Genomic DNA, 22,340 nt, shown 5'->3' on the forward strand with positions numbered 1-22,340 from the left:
TCGTGTTGTGCAGAGCCTCCGCTTGCTGCCTGTTGCACCTCTGGGTCGAGCTATACCACGGCAGTGCTATCATCTGTAATCTACTTCAAACTCCCTTTGGGAGGGAAGGCTACATATAAATGAGACTTACCAGTGAAGCAAGTAATTAGCCCTGAACTTTCTGAGATTTGTATCATCATGCAAGTAGAAGAGAAATCTAGCCATGGGTGCCCAGCGAAACAGGGCATGTCCTCTAAGGCTGCACTTTCTGATGTTTATAACCTCTAATCCCCATACTCATCATGAGGATTCAGCTGCTGTAAGACAGCAAGATATGCTGGCCTTCAGCTGGTCATTTTACTCCTCTGGAACCTGACTTTGCTGATTAACCTGACATCCCCACCATCACCACTTAGATCCGCACAAACTGCTCGGAGTTATTCTAGGCTTTAAAGCCAGTCTAACCAGTTTGTAGGGTTACAGACGGTTTTCAGCAACAGCAACATGCTGCATTTAACACTGAGATAACTTTGAAGAACTGCATCTAACACTTTTTTGACACTGCCTTTTATAATGCATGGTGACAGCTGTCATTCCAGATGAACAACCGTGTGAAAGCAAGAGATGGAGCAACTGGTCAAATCCCACCTTGATACTCCCCTCTCCCCACTTTTTCCAAGCCCCTGTTATGCATTCACTATCATGGTCAGCGCTGTGCAACAAGTTACTTTTTTTTGACACATTCCAGCTTCAGAAGTCACCAACAATCTCTCCTCTGCTCCAAGAGAGAGCTGCAAGGACATTTCCCAACAACTCTCCTTTCTCCTCTTCCTGAGCACAGTGGGTTGACATTATCTGAAAATCATTCCTAGTTTATTTTTATAATAGCCCCTTAGCACCTTAGTCTAGTCTGCCAAGCACTGTACTAGCAGAACAAAGTGGCAGCCCTTCTCCCAAAGCCCTTGAGAATGTTGCACAAAACCAGAAAAATTTAGGCAAACAGGAAAAATTGAGCAGGCTACAGAATACTGGTCATATTGAGAGGCATGGCACACCTGCCAAGACAACAGTATTTCTGACAGAGGGGTATGGGAAACCGTGAGAGAAGTTTCATGGAATAATGAGAACAAGCAAGAAGGTGCACATGAAATACCGAAATGAAAGGACAATGGAGGCTGTCTCAAGGGACCCACTGGAGGAAAAGGGAGGTGTCTTCTCCAAACCAAGCAAGACATGCTGTAGAAAGAGCAGATGACTGGTGTCAAGAAATTGAATGTGAGTGTTTATATTTATATTTGACATGATCCAGGAGGTACACCTGAACTATTGAGACAGAGTCCAAAACAAAAGGCTGAGAAAATTATCTTGGTGATGGTATTCTAGACAGATATGAATAGGCAACACTGCATTGCTAAGGTGAGACAAAATATGCTGCAAATCATTCATATATAGAGAGAAGAAAGCCTAAACAAGAGATTTAGCTATCCAAATGGCTAGGAAAATCCACATCCTCAAGATGGTCACTTTGGCTGTTAAAAATCTCTTCTCAGGCTTCAAAGCACTGATTCCAAAGTTGAACAAGGGATATTGGCTGTCAGACCCCTTTCCCAGCTGAAATTTCCTATAAACTTCAGAGCTCTATTGTGCAATGACTGTTTAGATGAGAAGCATTCCCCTTCACCTACCCTTTCATAAATCCGTGAATGCTAGGCATTTTGGCATGCAAAATATGTCTTTTAAGGCGTCTACGCAGTACTTAGCAAAATCCCAGCTAACGCTTCTGTATGCAATGCACTAGCACTGTTAAATTCCACATGCAATGTTAACTGAACATTAATGTTGCAAAGCACCCAGGTATTAAGAAATACCTATGAAGGTTTAATTCAGTGTACTTTTGCACATTATATACACCTAAAAATAGGAATGTTTTAATAATGTGTTCAAACAATTTCTCTGCAGAACCTGTGCCATACCCAACAAGCAGAATGCACAGCGCTATTCCATGTTTTGTTATTCTCATTGTCTCATGCACAGCCTCATCTGTCCTTTACCGAATACAATTCAACTTCTGTTCCCACAGAGCTGTTTAATTCCCTCCTAGGGAAACGCTCCACCAACCTGAATGAATTTCCATAGCGGTCCTGAAAATTCAAGTGAGCCATGGAGAGATTAAAGCCAAAAAGTATCTAGTAATTTAAAATGGCCAACTGGAAACAACTAAAATTGGATTTTCCAGATGATTTAGCACTGTTGTTATACTTTATCAAAATACAGTATGCATTGAGTTTTCAGGTGCGGCTGTAAGCATCTACCACTTCTGCAAGTTAAACGTCAGTTTCAAATCAAGCATCCAAAAAACCCATTCATCACAGCAACCCAGAGTTTGTGACACATGCATCTAAGATTTTATCTTCTGTGTCCAAGACTAAAATTACATTTCTTCAGAAAGCTTTTATGTGCTGCTTCTGTCATCAAGCTTGTCCCACTCTTCCTGCAGACTCTTGTTTAGCAGGCATTTTCCACTTTCTTTTTTAAAAAAACAAGGCAGGAGCCTTACAAAATGCCAAAGTAAGTTCAATCAGTGTGCTAAGCAATGTTGTCATTGATAGGAAAAACTTTAAACATGTTCTCTTCTTTCCCAGCTGCACTCATCACAAGTCCGGCTTGGTCCCAGATACAACATGCAATGTGTTGTAAGATGCTGTGTACGTGATAATGCAAGAGAGGAAGCTCAAAATGGGATATAATTCCCTCAGTACTGTAAGTATAAGCACTGCATGTCATGCATACCTACAGCAAGGTGTCCAAGTAGCAAACAAACTCTTTCTGTCCTCTGTCTTTATTTCAGAGGCCCTAATCCTGCCCCAGGTTCCATCACCTGCAGTTAAGATGGGCAATGCTGGTAGCATCTATTCAACATACCACAAGTGGACTTTCCCTTTTCACTTTCCTTTTTCCAGATGACTACACCTGAAAGGGAAAAGGCTATGCAACATTTTGTACAATGAAAGCTTAAGATCTTTAAAGTCCATTATGAAGACTGGGTTACGCACAAGTGCTTAGTTTTGGGTGCACAACACACCCAAGTCAACTTCTCTCTATCCTGCACACCACATACATTATGATGATAGTTTTCAACAGAAATGGATTTCAGTGCTCCTCTAAGCATCACAGCTGTAGTAAAAATCAGTATGTGTGATTTAGGCATACATGAAAAACACACAACCAAGAAGGGCTGTGTTTGTACATAGCAGAATTAATATATGCTACTGCTGTGTTTATTAAAAAAATTTAATATATCTGTATTTATATAGAGATATAAAAAAAATTAAACATAGTCTCTTAATGACACCATGTGCAGCTTTCTAAGACACTCATATTTCTCTGAAGAATGGCAACATTTTGCTTCTTTCCTTGTTCCATATAATATTATGGGAAGGCAGGGTAGGAAAAGTGGAAAATAAGGTCAAAAATGCTTACTTCAACTGTACAGTTTTTTTAATATCAGAGTTCCCAGCGAATTTTGCTTTCCTTTTTTTCATTATTTCTATCCAACATTATTCTACCCAACTAATTCTTCAATCTTGTCCAACATACCACCTCCTTTCCTGAGAAAAAGTAAATCTTCTCCAATATAGACTAAATTTCACCTTCTGTGATAGATGTACAGAGGAAACAGAGCTTACAAAATAACTAAAAAGATCTCCCTTGCTCCCCACATTCATTTCAGCGCTATTCATTACAGAGTTTAACAGAGGCACTTTTTGCATGGATAACCAAGTTGCATCAGTGAGTTGCTGTGTATTTTTAAATAAATGTAATTAGAGATGCACTCTGTATCTCTCCTCACCGCTCCCAAGTACAGAGAATGCAAGTATTCAGAGAAACAACATGATTTTCACCTTTTTTTCCCCTGCAGTAAAAAGGAAGACAGCACCACTAGGTAAACAAACATGCATGAGGGGTGTACCACTGGACCTAGGGGAAAAAAACAACCCCATACCACCATTACCACCATGACAGATGGTAGTCACACAGAAAACAGATGCATGCACAGCATGTCATTTGAAAAAAAGCCTGCAAATAAGACCTGTAGAAGCATCAAGGGATATCCTTATCTGTATAAGCAGAATGAAGAGGCAGCTCTCACCTCCTCGAAGTTCACTGTCCAAGCAACAGATAAAACAGCTAGAGAAACTTAAGAAGACCACAACAGACTACCAGGCAAAGCGAGTTGCATGGGTATCAGAATAGACATCTCTGGACAGGGTAATGCAAGAAGATCCCTAATGACTCAAACTGTTCTCCAGCCAAGAGTATTTAAATAATACCGCTCTTCAGCTGCGTCATGGATTTGAGCAAAAGGGCTTCAACCAATTCCTTTTGATCCATGACAGACCTTGTACTGCCATCATGGATGCACAGCCCGCATGGCTTCTGTACAGCCGTGCCATGTACAACAGTATGCAGTCTCAGACTCGGCTCATCACATGTTAATAAGACACTTTGACTCAGATGGTGCTTAAACTTGCATCAAGGGTCCACATTTATAAAGCTGTATTTTGGACAAGTGTTTGGTCCTTTCCTGGATCCTACCTCTGAGGTTGCCACCTCTATACAGCTAGCAGCAGGATCCAAGGGTGCTTACTAGCTCTACACCGCAGAAATACAGCTGCAAACCGGGAGCTGGCTAACTGCAAGGGAAAAACAACTCCTGGAAGAGGCTCACAACTTGTTTGCAGGGGAAATGGCTGCTCACTCTCTGTCGGCAGAAACACCTCACCACGAACCCGAAAGGGCCTCTGCTGATACACAGGTTCTGGGCGTGCTGCTGGACATGTTGCTCGCAGGGAAGTTCAGCATCCCCAGCTCTGCAGTCTGAGCCTTTCCAGCCTCCCAAAGGCAAGTCGAACCTTTCTGGAGGAATAACTGCTTCCTTGTCTTCCCCCTGGGCTTGCACCATTCCCAGTGCCCAGCTTTGGGCTCACATAACACCCCATGGCAGACACAAGCCCCATTTATCATGCCTGAAATGCTGAACTCCAATGCCACTGCTGCTACCCCCCTTCTCCTCCATGAGGTGAGAGCCCACATTCATCGACAAACAGTTTCTCTTACAGATTTTCCAGATGGCATTTCCCCCTCCCAGCATGCACACACACTCCCACCGCAAATAATGAAACCGAAGCCCTCGAAACAGCCTCGACAAAGGAGATACTGTTTGACTACCAAACATTTGGGTCCTTTTTAAAGTGCCAGGAAGGGAAAATTAAATAAATGGGCAAAGATGAGCAGCAGCGATACACAGTAATCACAAAGCACAGCAGAAGTAGCCTTTCTCCTAACAAAGAATCACCAGTCACACCGGCACCCCCCACTTTGAGTGGCACGGAGTCCATCTAAAACCCACAGATTATTTGTACCACTATCAAAGTTATTAAGATAGAAACAAGGACACATTGTTCTCCCATACCTAAACAATCAGGGTCAATACCCTCTTTCCTGCAGAGAATTTGACAGTTTTCAATCAGAATCATCTTGTCACATACAACCAGCCAGGAGATGTCTTGGGGTTACAGGTTCTGCTTTAACCTCCCTTCAGACTAAGACTTTACACAAGCTTAGCTATCAGTTGGGATACTGTCCCTGATGTTCTTAATTATTTTGCTTAGGGGTAGAAAAATGTTATTTTTATAGCATCGCCCTTTATATATATGGGAGTGAGGCACAGACTGAGATGGTAGCTTGGATTTACAGCCTTAAAGCTTGATACTGTTAAATGTCCTGTAAAAGACTATGTTTTGTGTTTTGGGTTTGTTTTTTTTTTTAAAGATATGTGAAAATTATCCACAGAAGCACTGTGTTCAAATAAAACAGTTCTCTCTCGCCTATCTGTATTTTTCTCCCCACACCCCATGTGGATGTTGTGAAGGCATATATCTATTATGGCAGCAATCAGGCTTCAACACACATTAAAAGGACTTGATGCTCACAGCACATAACTAAGTGAGCATGAACTCCCAGTGCAACACTACGGAGAGAATGAGATCACTGGTTTCAGAAACAGCAGGACTGGAAGTAGGAGGAGCATTCCCCTAATATACATCATTAGGGAAACTATTCCTGCGAAATCAGCTCCTGTGGTCACTTGACACAGAGTTTTGAAAAGGAACTGCAAATGTCCCTTTGTTTAGAAAGGAACTGCAATAGCTCAATGTCCAGAAGAGAGCCCCTGTAGGGAAACACCAAGGAAGTGCAGTTCATTTAAACTGTATCCAAGCAGAAATCAAGAGGGAACTTAATCACAGCCTACAAACACCTGGGGAAAGAGGTTTCTGAGAGCAGATGGTTCTTTACTCCAGCAGGAACAAAGGCCATAAGGAGATTTCATATGTGGAACTGGAAGCTAAACGAGGTCTGACTGCAAATGAAGTTGTCAATTATTAACAGTAAGCATAAGTAAGCACCAAAATGCCCACCTCTAAATCAAAACTGACATTTTTCAGACACACTGCTGCCCAAGTAGAAGTTACAGGCCTGATTCAGAGTGACGTACTGAGATTTTGGACCTTGGACGTGTAAAAGTTCAAAAGTCTTCTCATCCTTTAAAACTGCAGATGCTGACAAGGACTGACTGCTGCGCTTCCACATAAAAATCACCCACATACAGGCTATCATGACCAAATGGCTTCCTCCTCATTTCCTAAATAAACACACAAAAATAAAAAACCGACACAGAAAAAAAGTTGCATTGGAATGTGCTCACAAAAGTTATTAGTATGGCTTTGACAGCATCTTTTCAAAACACAAGTGAGTTTCTTTGTCCAGTTCCATTTTCTTTAAAGTCAGGGCAGAGGAGGTTCCATGTTCATTGCTCACATTTCACTGATTCAGTATTTGGAGAAAAACAGACAGAAGCAGGACAATGCAACCCTCTCTATATACAGAGCCTATATAAAAAAAATAAAATTAGGATATAAAATATAACCTACTGTACATAACAAATATATTATGACTTATATATATACACACATATATTATATGTTTGTATATATATGTATACATATAAAATATATGAAGACCATCCTGAGCCTCAAGCCCACAGGTGCCTCTACATGAAGAGACAGCACATGACATTGATTACTGCTTGTGGACTCCATACATAAGCAAGCATTTTCCTGTACAAAGCGCTGCCTGAGATGAGGGCTGGATTTATCGTTGACAGGCTACTTGCCCTGGAGAAGTGGGAGCCATATACAATGATTTTCGGGGTTTTGTTTGTTTTGGGTTTCTTCTTTGCTTGTTTTTTTCTTTTTCAAACCATGTAGGGAGATAAGAGTTGAAGCTTAAAAGGAAAATTTGGGTTTTAAAAGCACATTACAGGAAAAAATAACCTCAGCAGTAAAAAACCCAGTAACAATACAGGTTATATTCTGGGGCCAGTCCCAGTTTTGGCACAGCTAAGCATAAAATAGAAACATACCATTTCTGCAATCAGTCTGTCAAACCTTTAGCCAAGACAAGCCGCTTCAAATCCAACAGTAACTTCAAAGCATTCCTGAGCAGGAAAGCAGGAACAGGAGGGGACCAAGACTAGTCTCAAAAGCAGAGCCCTCAGGGGATGGGGAAAGGAACGCACCCAGCCACCTGGCCACATTTTGAGGAGAGAAACCATACAAATGACTAGTCGGCTCTCCACTGTCTGAGCCCCACCAGGCTCACAAGCTAAAAAACACACACAAAAAGCAAACACATGTCCACTGCAGACCAACCTCTATCACTTGAGCTGATCCAGAGGATGAAGAGCCTCACGCAGTTGCTGCAGCCTCTGCCTCCACATTCCTGCTGCACACCAGCCCCTCAGTATTACTTGTACTTGGTTCTCCCCTGTGGATCTCACACATCTCTCACAAGGAGCAGCCACCGTCCTAAAGTTTGTGCCTATGGCTGACAAGATGAAGCATCGGAGGGCAGGCAAGGACCCTAAGCTCACATCTCAAGTCACACAGGAGGCTAACCATAGTCCCTGCTGAAACTTGGTTCTTGCCTTGCTCCTGGCTGTCTGATCCACAGGCCTCCCTTTCCAAAAGGCTACAAAGACTGGAAAAGTGAAGACACACATGCACCAGCTGTAATAGAAAATAAAGCTTTTTTCCCTAACCATTTACAACTGTCAGAAGTGAACCTGTGCCCCAAAAGGCCCCGATGTGCAGCAGAAGGTCTCCCTTACCCATCAGCCCTATTCCCAGCCTCCCCTCCCACCTTCATTTGCTTCCAGGAAGCATTTTCCACTTCACAACTACCCACTGTGCTTCTTCGCAGCTACTCTGCAGTTGTCTCAAAAAACCCAGGGCTCACAACTAGAAAGTGGAAACCTGCTGTGAAAGAAACGGCAGCGCAACTGGTGTGGCTCATCGGTACCTGGGATGCAGCCTCCTTTTTCATGTTCCAGCCTGGAGTCCTCCCCAGGCCAGGTGCCTTATTCACCAGTTCAGGCAAACAAAAGCACATGATCAGCCAGCTGCAAGCAAGCAAGTCAGGCCTATAAATATCTCTCTCTAGTATCTTTAGTCTTAAAAGTTTATGCAAAATTGAATATAAGAATAGATTCTCAGGAGGGAAAAAAACCAAACAACTAAATGCCAAACATCTTGCTCACATCTGCTTTAAAATAGTTACTCTTGCCAATGCTTTGGCTGGAGATTTAGGGACTGATGCGTTCAGAGACCCCACACTAGCAACAACCTGCGACTATTCAGAAAAGTTCTTCTGCACAAGGCTGGGGAAATACCCTCAATACAGTGAAGTCAGAAGAGCGAATAACTGGGGAAAACCAGTGGTGGGACCTTGATCTTACGGCAGCACACCGGTGCCAGCACCACAGGGCTGGGACCAACAGCTGGGGTCACCCTGGGCCCACACAGCCAGCAGGACCCTGCCCCAGGATGGGCCAGGCGCCCCCAAGCATCGCTCCTGCCCCTCCAACAGGCCTGTCACCACGATAGCAAACTTCAGGTTTTAAGGCTATTTTTAAAGGCAGACAAGTACGCTTCCCTTTAGGACACCAGACTCGTGTGGTACAAGCCACCCCCTGTCCCCCCTCATGGCAGGCGGCCTCCGTCTGGCAGCGTACCGCTCACCGGCAGGCCGGGCCGGCACAGAGGTCGGCAGCCACCTGCCTGCTCCTGGCACAGAAATGGCACCCGAGGGCTGAGCAGCTGATTAGCGTTACACAATTAACATGCACTGAGTTAGAAGTGACACGGGGGGCCAGCTTGCATCTCAGTATACACCAGCACATGGCACCCAAAAAGTTGCCTTTGCTGAAAGGAGTTTGCAGCTCCAGGTCACGCTAACAGAGTAACTGCTGGTGTGACAGCGACAATAAGACCTGTAACAGCCGCCATTTCCCAGTACGCAGTATCTAGCCACATGGGCTAAGGGGCCTAGCCCTAGAAAATCCTGGGTTTTCCCTCTCCTCACATTTCCCCTGCCTTTGCCTGCCCATAAACGCCTACTGGCCTGGGAGGGGATGGCATTTTTGTACACTCTGGAAAGCAACCCGTCAGCGCTCATTGCCAGGACAACCGCCAAGAGTTACAAAGAAGAAACATCACGTTACTCACTTCACTGCAAAGCAAAAACAAAGCTTGTTTGCCACGTGCTTTGTGCACACCACCAGGCCCTTAGTCCTCTAGAGCTAAGCGTGAAGCTCTGAAACAGCATTCAGAATGAGCTTAACTGCTCTGTGCCATCCTCTTCCTCCTCGCACTGCTGCTGACTGCAGGCACGCAGGTCCACAGCACGTGGGTCCACAACACGCATGCACACACACATGCAAGTGTCATACATGTGCCTCCTCACTAGCCTGCTTCTACTCCCAGTCCTGCGACTCCAGGGTCCTGCAGAATCATGAAGCCTCGCCATGGAAAAACCATCAAAACACAACAGCTGTTAAGAGCTCACCAATCTGCCCAGTGCGGTGGTTATTTGGAGAATGTAAATTTTTTGCACGTTCTTTACCTAAGTCCCTCAGCCAACCTCATTTCTCAGCCCCTGCTACTCCACAAAACCACTCCCAGTTCCTCGGCAGTGGGAGATCATGCTGGAGCACATGGACCTTCCCCTCCACGCCCTGTACCTTCTGCTCCCCAAAAGCACTCTGATGCTTCCAGCATCTGTCCCCTTACTCCACCAAGGGGACTGGCATTCACCAGAGTTGTCAGGAGCACTGTGTACCTCCACTGTCTAACAACAAAGATGCTTTTAATCTCCAGTGTCAAACCCTGCAGTACTGCCGCCCACAAAATCCCCCTCTCCTGCTCTCACGGACTCAAGGACTGAAAAATCATCAGGGTGATGCCTTTGAATATCTATCAACCAGCCATGTTAACTGTAATTCTGCAATTTCCTCAAGTATTTCTCTGAGCTTCACTGTTTTGAAGTCAATAGATATTGAAAGGTCATGAGCGTGATTCCAGGGTTAAGATTAAATAAAATCCCAAACACCAAGCACACCTCCTCCTCCTCCTCTGTTATGAAACACTCTGCAGAGTGAACAGAAGATGAAATGCTTTCCATTCATTTTCTATTTTTAAACCCACTTGTTAATGTTTCTTGGCTTTTTAAAACATCATTTGACTAGAGCTCTATTAATTACCCAGTGGTCTCAGCAGTATGAATTTCTTCAGGATTTTTCCCCAAAGGAAACTCCCCTCACTTTTAACCTAGTTTGAAGCTTCTTCCTGTTAACTTCCAGAGAAGCTTCGTTTCCGAAGTTTCTTCTGCTTGTTTCTCCTGCCACAATTAATATCTTCTGTATGTATTAACTTAAAAATACGCACATAAAACAGTTAGGAAATATAAAATGGGAAGGCTTTATGTAGATGATGTTTCAGGAACATCTCCAAAAACCCTGCCCCACATTGAAAAGCCTTCTCACAGGTTTTTAGTTGTCCTCTTGTGAAATCTCTAACAGACAGCATCTTGTTTTAATAGAGTGCTTTGGACTACAAAACTGTCAGCCTTTGAAAACTCATGTCCTGGTGGATCTTCATAAACAGCTTAGCTTGTTAATGCTTAGACATAAGCACTAATCTCTTTCCCTTTTATTGTGATGCAGCTTAGTATTCTACTGCTTTTCACTGTAAAGCTAATGTTGAAGACATAAACCAATTATTAGGAGTCAAAGTCTGCCATGGTGATTATTCCTAATAGCTACCAGATATTCATGGCCTTGCTCCTCCACCAACCACTAGCTTTTACCTTGAACTCCCCTTCCTCCCAGCAGGCATCTTCACACCAGAACAAGCAGGTTGGATCTCTTCCTCCCACCATTCCTGCATTTCCCTTTTTTCCCCCTCCAGATGTTTATAACTGCTGAATTAAAGATAACTGCTAAAAAATGCTGTTGGTTTTCATTATTTTCTATGCATCACCATTTCCTACAACCACAGAATCTATAAAATTGCAATTATGTCTTTAGAAGGTCACCGATAACTTCTTGATGGGCATTATTTTTTTTCTTTGCCTTTTTATTTTCTAAAAAGGAAAAAAACCTCTAGGACTTCAGCAAGACAGGTTCAGCAAGACTGGGGCAGCACCTGAAGTTACATTCCTACGTGTGTATTTAGAAACATAAACACGATGACCTGATTTTCATTTTGGGATACCAGAAAGCTCCAGATACTCCCTACTGAAAAATAAGTGTAGTTTAAAAGGTTGGGTGGTTAGTTTTTAATAAACCTGAAGTTATGTAGCTTTGAAGGGACCTCTGGAGACCATCTTGCCCAACTCCTCATTCAGTGTATGGCCAATTTGGATCAGGTTGCTCAGGGCCTCGCCTAGCTCAGCTTTGAATATCTCCACAGATGAAGACTTCACAGCCTCTCTGGACACCTGTTCAAATGTCTGACCCACTCTCATGGTGAAAATGATTTTCCTAACAACCAACTGGAATTTCCTTTCTTGCAACTTGAAACCATTACCTCTTGTACTATCACTGTGTATCTCAGAGGAATCGAGCTTTGTGTTTCTCTGCACCCTTTCATCAGATAGCCATAGACAGCAATAAGATCTCCCCTTTGCCTTTTCTCCAGAAGACCAAACAAAACCCACCTCACCCTTTCCTTACATGTCACGTTCTACAGTACCCAGACTTCACGGTGGTCCTCATTTGACTCATTTGGTTTATCAGTCTCCACTTATCTTCAACAACCACAGATTCAGGTACATGTGTATTTCTGGCCCTTCTCCCATTTCTTTTTGATGGGCACTTTACTTCTAATTCAAAATGTTTACAGTGCAAACCTAGTAACTTCTGCTGAGCGCAGTTTCCCTGTCTATAGACAAGTTTCTTTATTCACAGTGCCTGCAGAGTTAAACAAATCTCTTCTGTGATTTCATTGTAGTTATATCAATTGGCAAAGAGCATTCACATGCAGCCCTTGTGCATCATCATGCCACCAGGAACATTTCATTACTGCATCATCACGACAAATGAACAAGGGCTCAGTGCATAGTACCTTCATTAAAGTTGTCATCGGTCGAGATGTGGGTCAAGGGAGACTGGGGTCGAGAGTCCCCACAGAGGGAGTAGCTGTGTTCTGCCTGGATGAGGGGTGCTGGGGACGCTGGAGACAGTTCCACCTCCATTATTTCATTCTTCTCAGACAAGAAGGGATCATTCAAGAGCTGGCCTAGGACATCGGGTGAAAACTCATCCAGGAACTCTGTGAAGTGCTGTGGAGATAAAAAGGGGGGAAAAAGTTTATCTCCTTGCCTGTCTGTCATGCCAACAACAGGAGAGCATTGATCAGAACAATTCCAGTATCTGCACCGGGCATCTGTGCCAGTCAGCAGCAGGATCTACCAGCCCTGCCTAACGACCTCCTACTCCAATCACTACTTCAAGCTGAAGAGCTAAAGCTAGACCAAAAGTCCTCTCAGAGGCATACATTATAACAGAAGAGCTTGTGATTAACTTGCAATGAAAATGGAAAATAGAAGCATGGTAGTCACGTCCTGAAGCAGCCTCCTCCCCGCCCCCCCCCCCCCCCAAAAGGTACTCACTACAGCATGCCACTAAAAATGGGAAAGCACATTTCACTCAGACAGTGTGAAAGATACTGCAGGATTTATCACCAGAAGACTCTGTGCATAGGATAGAATACATTGGGTTAATGTTCACTGAAGCAGAGAAGAAAAAGGAAATGCACTCAGACACAGACTCTGACACCACATATGACTATTTTAGCTGAACAGAACATACAGCACACTCTTAGGAAAACAGGTCCATGCACGTCCCCAGCCAAGCAATTAACGCATTTGCTATAAAATGGGTTTCCTGGTTGATTTATCTATTTTAGAAGTTGCATTCCACCTAGGACTAGAGCCCATATCCAGCTTCTAGGCCACAGAGCTAAAGCTCCTGACAGCCAGTACTAATTACCACTTTATCTATTACACTTAATTCATTACACTGACAGCGCATGTTATGGCTGTGTGTAGTAGGATAACTTTATGTTTGTTCCTTATTCAAAATGAGCACAAACCAAATCTTGTGATCTACTTCCTTGAGACTCCAATGCAGTTCCCATCAATAGCCAAAAACTCTGCATCTCTTTTTGGTTTTGTTTCCAATGTCAGAAGACTACATCTTTGACAGACCAAGAAACTGCATTGCAAGAAACCATTCCTGCTCATCTCGTTCTCACAAAGAATTCTATTTTTGTACAAAAATATTTGTACAAGGAATTGTAACGAGCTTTTCCAAACAATCAGGCATTATCTACCATCTTATATAGGAGTCTTTGTCGATTGGGGCATGATCCTACAAAAGTCTAAATCTGTTTGATTTGCTCTGTTTTTGCAAGCAGTATTGATCTTGGCTCTTCCTCTTGCTCTCTCCTGCAGAAACAAACACTGAATTCAAGATTTGGCTTCCTGTAGGCTAAATTAAGAATCAAACAAGTCAATATTGTATAAACCCATGAGGGAAGCGGTGTGCTCGCAGCCCCATGCACACATATTTCACAGCTCCAGCAGCACCTGTGGCCTTGAAGCCTGATGCTGGAAAACACCGAGCACAGCCGGCTCTCACAGTCCCCTGGAAGTTTGAGCGCCTCTTCCAAGATGCTCACGAACGCTAACTGTGCCTTCTTTCAAAATTAATAAGGCTTCAGTCAATTCTGACTGACACTCAGGAAAAGAAAATATTTACTAAACATAAGGCAATAAAAAAAGGACCACAGTTGCTATGCTGGAATAGCAAGCTAGCTCAAGTAAAGCCTTTACAAATGGCAAAACAGATTTGTAGCCTCATATTTACTTACTTTAAATGATAACACTACTAAACAAACTCTCTGATGACTCAGCAAGAGGGTCATGACCACCTTAGAAAGCCTTGTTTATTTTAATTTTGATACCCAAGGACTTGCTAGCACTTCACATCCAGGGCTGCCTCCCAACATCTGCAAGGATAAACATATAAACTGCAATTCCCCACTATGCAAAGAAGAAAGAAAAAGGATGCTCAAGACTAGTTGAACACCCTAGTGCATCAATAAAGACACTGAGTAAAACAAGGTAGGCAGCCATTAAAGTGTAAACAAGCACAGAAATGCTTCCCAACCACGACAGAAGTCAAGGATGAACTTATTAAAAAGCAGTGCCTTTCTTAGGCACAATTTTTCCCCCACAGTCTACATACTTCTTTTCATTTGGGCTAATGGTGAGAGTCAATTATATTTGTTTGCATATTTTCCTAAAGCTGGTTAGAACATTTCCCTCTTTCTAATTCTTGCATGCATTATTCTGACTGATGACTAGCAGATGCTGAAATAGGGCTGCTACAATATTTGTACCCTGGTTTCTACACACAGCTACTTCATCACCAGCGTCATCCAATCTGAGGATGTCATCCTTGAAAATATCATACCTAAGTGTTGACTTAGTCTGACACTACTTAGATGTTCTAATTTAACAGACTCAACTGAAAGACAAAATGACCACAGGCTACTCAGCTATTTTTGGCAAATTCACAAATAAAGATTTCTATTAGCCTTCTGTCTATTACTGCTTTGATATGGAAGAAATTCATATCAAATGTTATTTTACTTCTTCCGTTTGATTAAAGTTAGGTAGATTAGATTTTTTTTTTCTTTTTTTTCCCTTTCTGAATGGGAAATTTTCCTAAAACCACTTGAGAAAAAGCAAAGAAGGAAACAAACATTCAACTTCCCCAAATTAGAGAGAAAGAGGACCTTGGGGTGGAAAAGGATGTTCAACATGTTCATCAGCATTTGTGCTTTCTCCTTTCACATGCAGCTGCAAAGCAGCAAGCTGTGAGGAAGAAAAGAATTTGCATTTACAACAGAATTGTCTGATAGCAAATAAATGGTCAATCAGTTTTTAAAATTATTCTCTAGTTTCATTATAATTTTTAATCTTTTTTTTAATGGTCTGTGATACAAATTTGAATACCAGTCAATAGAGAAGACTCAAATGATTGCCACAGGTCAGACTGCACAGCTACCTAACTCTGGAAACAGAGAATTTTAGGGATCTGGACTTCTTCTCACCCAGTGATTACAAAAACCACCACCACTTGATTTACAGGAATCTTTCGTATGTTATACACACCTCTAATACAGTGAATGCTTAAAGCTAGTTTGCTTTATTTTTTTTTTCCTTAAGAAAACAATTGTCTCATTGAAAGCGGCTCCATTTGCCTAGAGAATTAAAAAAGAAAAGGCATCTGAGCAGCAGCTACAGCAGAAACCATCCGAGAGCAGTTAGGCCCCCAGCTCCTCAAACTTCCCCCTACACCTAAGCTGTTCCCTCTGTCTTTCCAAAGCACGTTCTCCCATTGCCAACCGTCCTCCTCCTCCTCTCCGTGCTCCCTTCTCTGCTTCTGCAGAGTGGTCATCAGCCACTTTGAGAGCTGGAAAGCCACAGAATAACCTTCAATTCTGATATGGCAGCAACTACTCCTGCACTCAGGAACAGGAAAGGGCAATTTAGGGAGGAAACTGAGAATTTTACCCATAGAACCTGTATACATATTTGCTTGCAAAAGAAAGAAATTCTTTGTCTGTGGCTTTCAGCTTGGCATCTTTCACACAGAGAGTTCACCTTTAAAAACAAAAGAGAAAAGAGCACTTGCATTGAAAATATGCCTTTTTTTTCTTCTTTTCTTTTTTTGTTTTTAATACCTCTGTAGACAGCTCTGTTGCCAGCTTCCTGCTAGCCTCACATCCCGCTGGCAGTCACAGCACTAACTGCAGACATGTGTTGGTACAAGGAGTCTGCTTGAATTATTAAACTATTCTCTCTACATAGCAAAGGGATGTGTTCAGCTGGGATTTTAACCTCTGTAAAAAGTCACGGATTTAGGACAGATGTAACCTTATCTTCTGCTTCTCCTTTCCCCAGAACCTTGAAAAGACAAAAAAACCAGCAGCACTCCTGTTTACAGAAAGTACGTTGCAGCCCCACAGAGTTTCACCACCAATCTGGTTGGACATTTGCTCCTGCCTATAACCTGGGTGCTTTTGGGGAACACAAAACACCTACAGACATCACCCCACGGTAAGCAAACAGAGGAGAGCTCTCCTATCCTGGTGCACAGCGGATTTTGGATAGCTCTTCGAAAGTAGTATTTGGCTGCAGACCAGCTGGGCCACGGGCTGTAGCTCTCCACAGCATCTGCCTGTTCCTGCCACACAAAGGCCCTTTTCTCCAGCTCCGCCTAAGGGATGAGGTGGGTTTTTTTTTTCTTTCTTGTCTGATGAAATGAACATCTCTGAAGTAAAACAGAGACTCAGGCTTTGCTAGGTGCATGGCAGTGCTGACTTCTCCACCAGATGACTTGAAGCCAGATGAGAGCAGCACTAGCCCCAGTTGTCTAAAGATGTGACATTATCATGACTAAAAATGAAAGCCATGTTCAGAAAATTGACTTTCTAAGAACTCACAAACAAAGGAATGAAGAAAAGTCAAGAGCCCCACATGACACTTCATAACTATATTTAAATTATTAAACAAGTGGCAGGCTTTGCTGAGCCTGTAAAACACACTGCATCAGCTGCAAGTCCTACACACTGACTGTAGCAGCACAACCCACCCTTTCCAGCAGAGCCACCCCAGAGGGCAGCTGCAGCAGCAGCACCCTGGCACACTGAAAAACAAGCCCTGCTCTCCAAGCAGCCTACATGCAACATGCTGGGGTGAGAACCACCCACAAATTCAAGATATTCCCCTCCTGGAAGTTAATAGCTCCCTCCTGGCTCACCCTGAGGTCTCCCCATCCTGGAGGGATCAATCCTCCTCCACAAGACGAACTGCCCAGGTGGAAGCACCCCTTCTACCCAACAGGCACTCATGGGATAAAAATGAAGCCCACCATCTACCCATAGGGACAAAACTGCCTGATACTTATCTCTTGTTAGGTTTGAGTAGCAATAATGGGGGGTGGGGGGCAAGGGGATCAAAGGAATCAGAGTCCACGTAACGTGTAAGGCAGTGCTCCTGAAGGAGATGAGGAAAGAGGGGAGAAAGGGGAGACCACAAACCAGCCCCCATCCATGGGGAAGTAAACATGCACCACAGGCATGAATTTGCCCCGCCCTTCCCCCCCTCAATTTCCTCCCGCATTAAGATAACAGGGAGAAAAGCTAATAATTTCTTCAGCAGCTCTTTGTCGTTCGCATAAACAAAGGTGCGTAGGAGATAAAAAACCAAAATATCACAAAAGATAGCAGCATTTCTAGTTAATAGCATCAAACAGATCAAGGAGTGTGGCTACATGGAGATACCATCTCCTTTTCAAGGAACCAAGCACACGTTTCATAGACATCTGGCAGCTGCTTATATGGTAGCTGAGGAGGTCTCAGTAGGAGTCACAGCTGCTATCAAAAGGCTTCAAGCTCTGGGGCATCCAGGCAAGGTGCCAGTTGTTAAAGATGGCACATACGTGCTGGTCAACCTTCATGGGTTGAGCTCTAGACTTGACTGCATGGCAAGAGCTGTAAAAGGCATCACGTGCCTCACTATCAGCTCTGCCTGGGTTTGCAAGTGCAGCATCTACCCCCTAGGGGCTTGGAGCAGAGACCTGCCCTTTTTAGCTAATGAAGAACCGTGCCTAAAGATGCTGCTCATAGAGGACTGCACACACCAGCCTACCAATGATGACAACACAGCAGAGAAATCTGTGACTTTCTGCGTGCCCAGCCCCAAGGTTAAACCCCAAGGCACAGGTTAAAAAGCTTTCTCAAGGCAGGTGTTTTCTTCCCAGACATGTTGCTGGTGGTGCTGTTGACTTTCCTGTTCCAAGTTCATTGGTGATGGACTGGAGGTGTCAGTGTGCGCCAGCTTCCAACAACCAAGACAACTGTTCTTAGTACTCACTGGCACTCAGGAATCAGCTAATTTTCAGAGATTCAAACACAAATTGTGCAGATTTTCAGGTACATCACTTCTCTCAACTTCTTCCCATTCCAGAAATCCTTTATGTTTGCAGCAGACAAGCTGGCCACCACTCACCCTTCTCCAAACTCAGCCACGGCTTGTATCGCATGGTACCCATCTTTGTCAGCTTTGAGAAAAGCTACTGATGGAGCCTCACTCTGCAATTCACTCACATATGCCCTGCAGGGGACAGAAGAGCTGGCATGGGGTGCATTGATACATCACTGTTATGAGGCACAGATCCAAGCTCCTGCTGCATTGCTCTTACAAGGGTGAGAAATGAAGGACAGCCTGGCAGCAATACAGTATTTTTCCATAAGATTGATTCCAAAGATGGGGGCTGAAAGAGAGATAAGACCAAGCCCACAGAGTCATTCACCAACATCCCCACAGGGAGAAAGAGTGGAAGAGCAGAAGGCTGCACCCTATACAGTTTGATATACCAGGGTGCTTACCTTTATTAATTTGGGGGGGGGGGACACCAACTGTATTTGGCAGTGAATATTTGAAAAAATTAATGCAACCACACCTGAAATAGCTGAAATCTGATTTGCCAAGAGACCCCTTGGACAGACCAGAGCATTAAGCATGTGACTGCAGGCACATCTGACTGCTTACTCTTAAACAGGACACAGAGATTCTCACTCTCAGCCTGATGGAGGACCAAAATAGCTGGAAGAGCTTTCTGATGGCAGGAGAAAAGTCTTAGATGCAGCCACAGCAGAGAACAGAGAGACTGAGGACTGTAAACAGTCCCCCCAAGTCACACCTAAAACATGCTAATAACACAGCAGAGAGATTTACACGATGCTGGCTTACGTACCTGCCAAGGGCAAACAAAGGGAACCTCAGATTTCTAGGTGTTTATCTTCTATAGTGTAAAAATCAAAACCAAGACACCAAGAAATAGTTGCTCAATTATTTTACTCCACTGTAAAATTCTTTACTCTCTGGTCATTAACTACACTGAAATTGCCTCATTTGCGGGAGGGTATGAAGAGTAACATGAAATTGTTATTTGAAAACAGCAAAGAGATCCACCATAACAGCAGATATGATCATTTGGAGTCTCACACCAGCAATTACTCATTTTAAACACACAATCCCCCCCCCCCAAAATTGGACAGATTAAAAAAATCCACAAAGTTAATAACATTCAGGTTGTGTCATCACCAAAACAAATGCCAGGAAATTCAGAGCTAATAGATTTACATGGTAATTAAATCTGCACATCTTCCCAACTTGCTCAGGTTACACAGCTGGAAATGCTGAAGTTCATGCTGAGCAAATCTTATAATCCACTCCATTATGCACACATGCATGCACACGCTTCCATTGCAAACACTCAAGTATTTCCAGCCCACAACCAACAAAGAAGAGATGTATTTATTTTTAACTAATCGGGGGGAGTTTTCAAGGACTGTGGCCCTTCCAAGGCCTTTCCTCGTTCCAAAATATTCTTTCACTTTCCTTAACACCACCCCCATCTCCACCCCCCCAAGAAAAAAGTATTTGGATTTAAAAAGAGAATTAAAAACAAAATTAAACTCTACAATAACTAGGACTAAATATGGGTTGAAAAAAAAGAAAAGAAAAAAAAACCAACAAAAACCAGAAGCCCTTGTGCAGTTGAAGCAAGGGTGAGAAACAACCCTGAAGTTCAGTGTCTCTTAAGCCCACTGTCTGCAAGCAGAGAAAAGGATACCATTGCTCATTCCCAGCCCAAGCCTCTTTGGAGTCATATAAAATAGGAAAATCCTTCTCACATTCTCCTGCCCTTCCCCCAGTGCATAGTTCTTGGATCTAGTCTAACTTTTCAATAGGCTAGGCACATGTTTTGCTATTTCCCACCCTCTCTCCAAAAGAGCCAAACTCTGAGAGGAGTGAGTCACGGGGGCCAGAGCACCAGAACGGTGAGTCAGCTAGCTGGAAGCTCTTCAACAAGGCTCCCCCCATCTGGGTCCCTGGCTGAGACCTCAAAATACATTATTAATTCTGTGTTGCAAGCAAGCGTCTGGATTATGCTCTCAGGTCAGATGCATTCATTCTTTTGTCTCGGCTACTTTTTTTTTCCCCCCTTATTTTTTTTGCCTCTTACACCAGGCTTACTGGTATGCACTTCATTTGTCTTGTACATCAGCTCTCAGGCTGCCAGCTTGAGCAGCAGAACCATAGAAAACTGAAACTCTCCATCACTTTTCCCCATGCCCTTCTCTTCACCTGGTGAGCAGCAGGGTCACAATTCTTTACCACCAGTGATTGCAGAGGCTGCAAGACAAGCCTGACTGACAGGTCTGCCTTTCACGAGCTTCCAAACCACCAAAAGTATGGGCAAGCCTCTCCCCACCACCTCCAGTTAGCATGACTCACCCTAGACAGAGAAGGTAGCTCATCTTCCAAAACTTAGTCATTGGTGTCTCTGATGATTTTTGGCACCCAGGCAAGATACTTAAAGAGAACAGTTATGTTATTAAAAATTATCTAGTGAAGAAAGGAATAGATGCAGTTGTTTGGGGGTTTTTTGCCCCAGCTATGCTCCAGGCATGCAACGCCAGTCGTAAATATTTGTTGTGAGATAATACTAATTTGCTGGGTTATGCCCCAGGTACACCTACAGGCTCTTTAGAAGGAACTTGCATTTACCGCAAGTTTTACATCTAACTAGTGTCTTCTGGGTAACTACCCAGTGTTTAGCCAAAAAATAAGCAGCAAAAGAAAGTTTTCAGACAAGTTGAAACCTTTGTGTACAAATTTTAAAATTCACCAGTGGGCTTTTATGGTCTTGTTTGCTGCCCAAGAGCTCGGCAGCAGGGATAACACATTTTGTTCTTGCACAGCTGGTTTAACTTACAGCCACTTTTGAAAGAAAACAGTTACTCCAGTTTCTTCTTGAGTGCATGCAGATAGATCTTAACATTACAGCAGCGTTTTACAACATTTGGGCGCACTGCACTTGGTTTCATTTATCTTCCCTCACCATGGAAATGGGAGGGGAGGAAAGCAAAGAAGATTAATCTCAGTCCTCATGTAACAGCATCCCTTGTCAAAGGACACAGAAAGGGCACAGCCAGCACAATTCCTGTATTTTAAACATAATCCACTAGTCTTGCACCCATTTTAGAGATCAAAGAATATCTCAAGTTGGAAGGGACCCATAAGGTTCATCAAGTCCAACTCCCAGATGACTTTACGGATATAACAGAAAGGAGGAAAGGATAACCAGGGACAGAAGTCTGAAGTCACAGGGGCTGTCCAGCTGGCCTACACAGAGACAAAACCACCTCCCCATGGATGGCTAGCAGCATGCAATTCAGGGATGGTTACTTAAAACAGAGATGCTGTAACCTGCCTTGCAGGCCAGCAGCAGTTTGCTCATCTGCTCACCCTACAAGGTCTCATCACAGCTCCCACATGTTAATCAACACTTGAAACTGCCAGCCTCTGCCCATGGGCACAACCTCCCAGAAACAATAACCATCCCAGTGGGCATGCTGTGCCAGGATGCCATTAGGAGAGCCCAGCAAAATCGTGATTTCTCATGTAAGTTCCCATTAGTGCAGGGGACCTCCTGCAGAATGCAGATGCTCTCCAGCTCAGCTGTTTCATGTTTAAAGCGTTCGCAACAGCCTCCCTCCCTGAGGACCAAACCAGTATCTTTCAAAGGAGGATCTTAAATTAGTCCGAGCAGCGTAGGTAGGAAACAACAACTTCTGCTCTGTCAGCAGAGCTCGCTGCATGGTCTGGCTTGCCACTCCTGACTGACAGGACACTTGACATTTAAAATAAAAGTCGTTGCTTTCTTCTTCAACAATGTTACTTCTTTAATTTTATTTCATTTTCTTTCATTTTATTTCACTAAAGAGTTAGTAGGTTTTGTTTTGCAGATTTATTTT

General features: G+C 43.5%; 1 protein-coding gene across 2 annotated transcripts in view; it reads right to left on the reverse strand.

Moving 5' to 3' along the window:
- CREB3L2 (cAMP responsive element binding protein 3 like 2) overlaps window positions 1–22,340 on the reverse strand; it is an 83,742-nt gene that overhangs the window by 27,073 nt on the left and 34,329 nt on the right. For both annotated transcript variants that reach the window (XM_052788840.1, XM_052788839.1), the window contains exon 2: window positions 12,504–12,720. In XM_052788840.1, the coding sequence (XP_052644800.1) occupies window positions 12,504–12,720 (217 nt within the window). The remainder of the gene's footprint in view (window positions 1–12,503; window positions 12,721–22,340) is intronic.

The sequence above is a fragment of the Harpia harpyja genome, chromosome 6 (assembly GCF_026419915.1).
Source record: "Harpia harpyja isolate bHarHar1 chromosome 6, bHarHar1 primary haplotype, whole genome shotgun sequence".
Taxonomy (NCBI): domain Eukaryota; kingdom Metazoa; phylum Chordata; class Aves; order Accipitriformes; family Accipitridae; genus Harpia; species Harpia harpyja.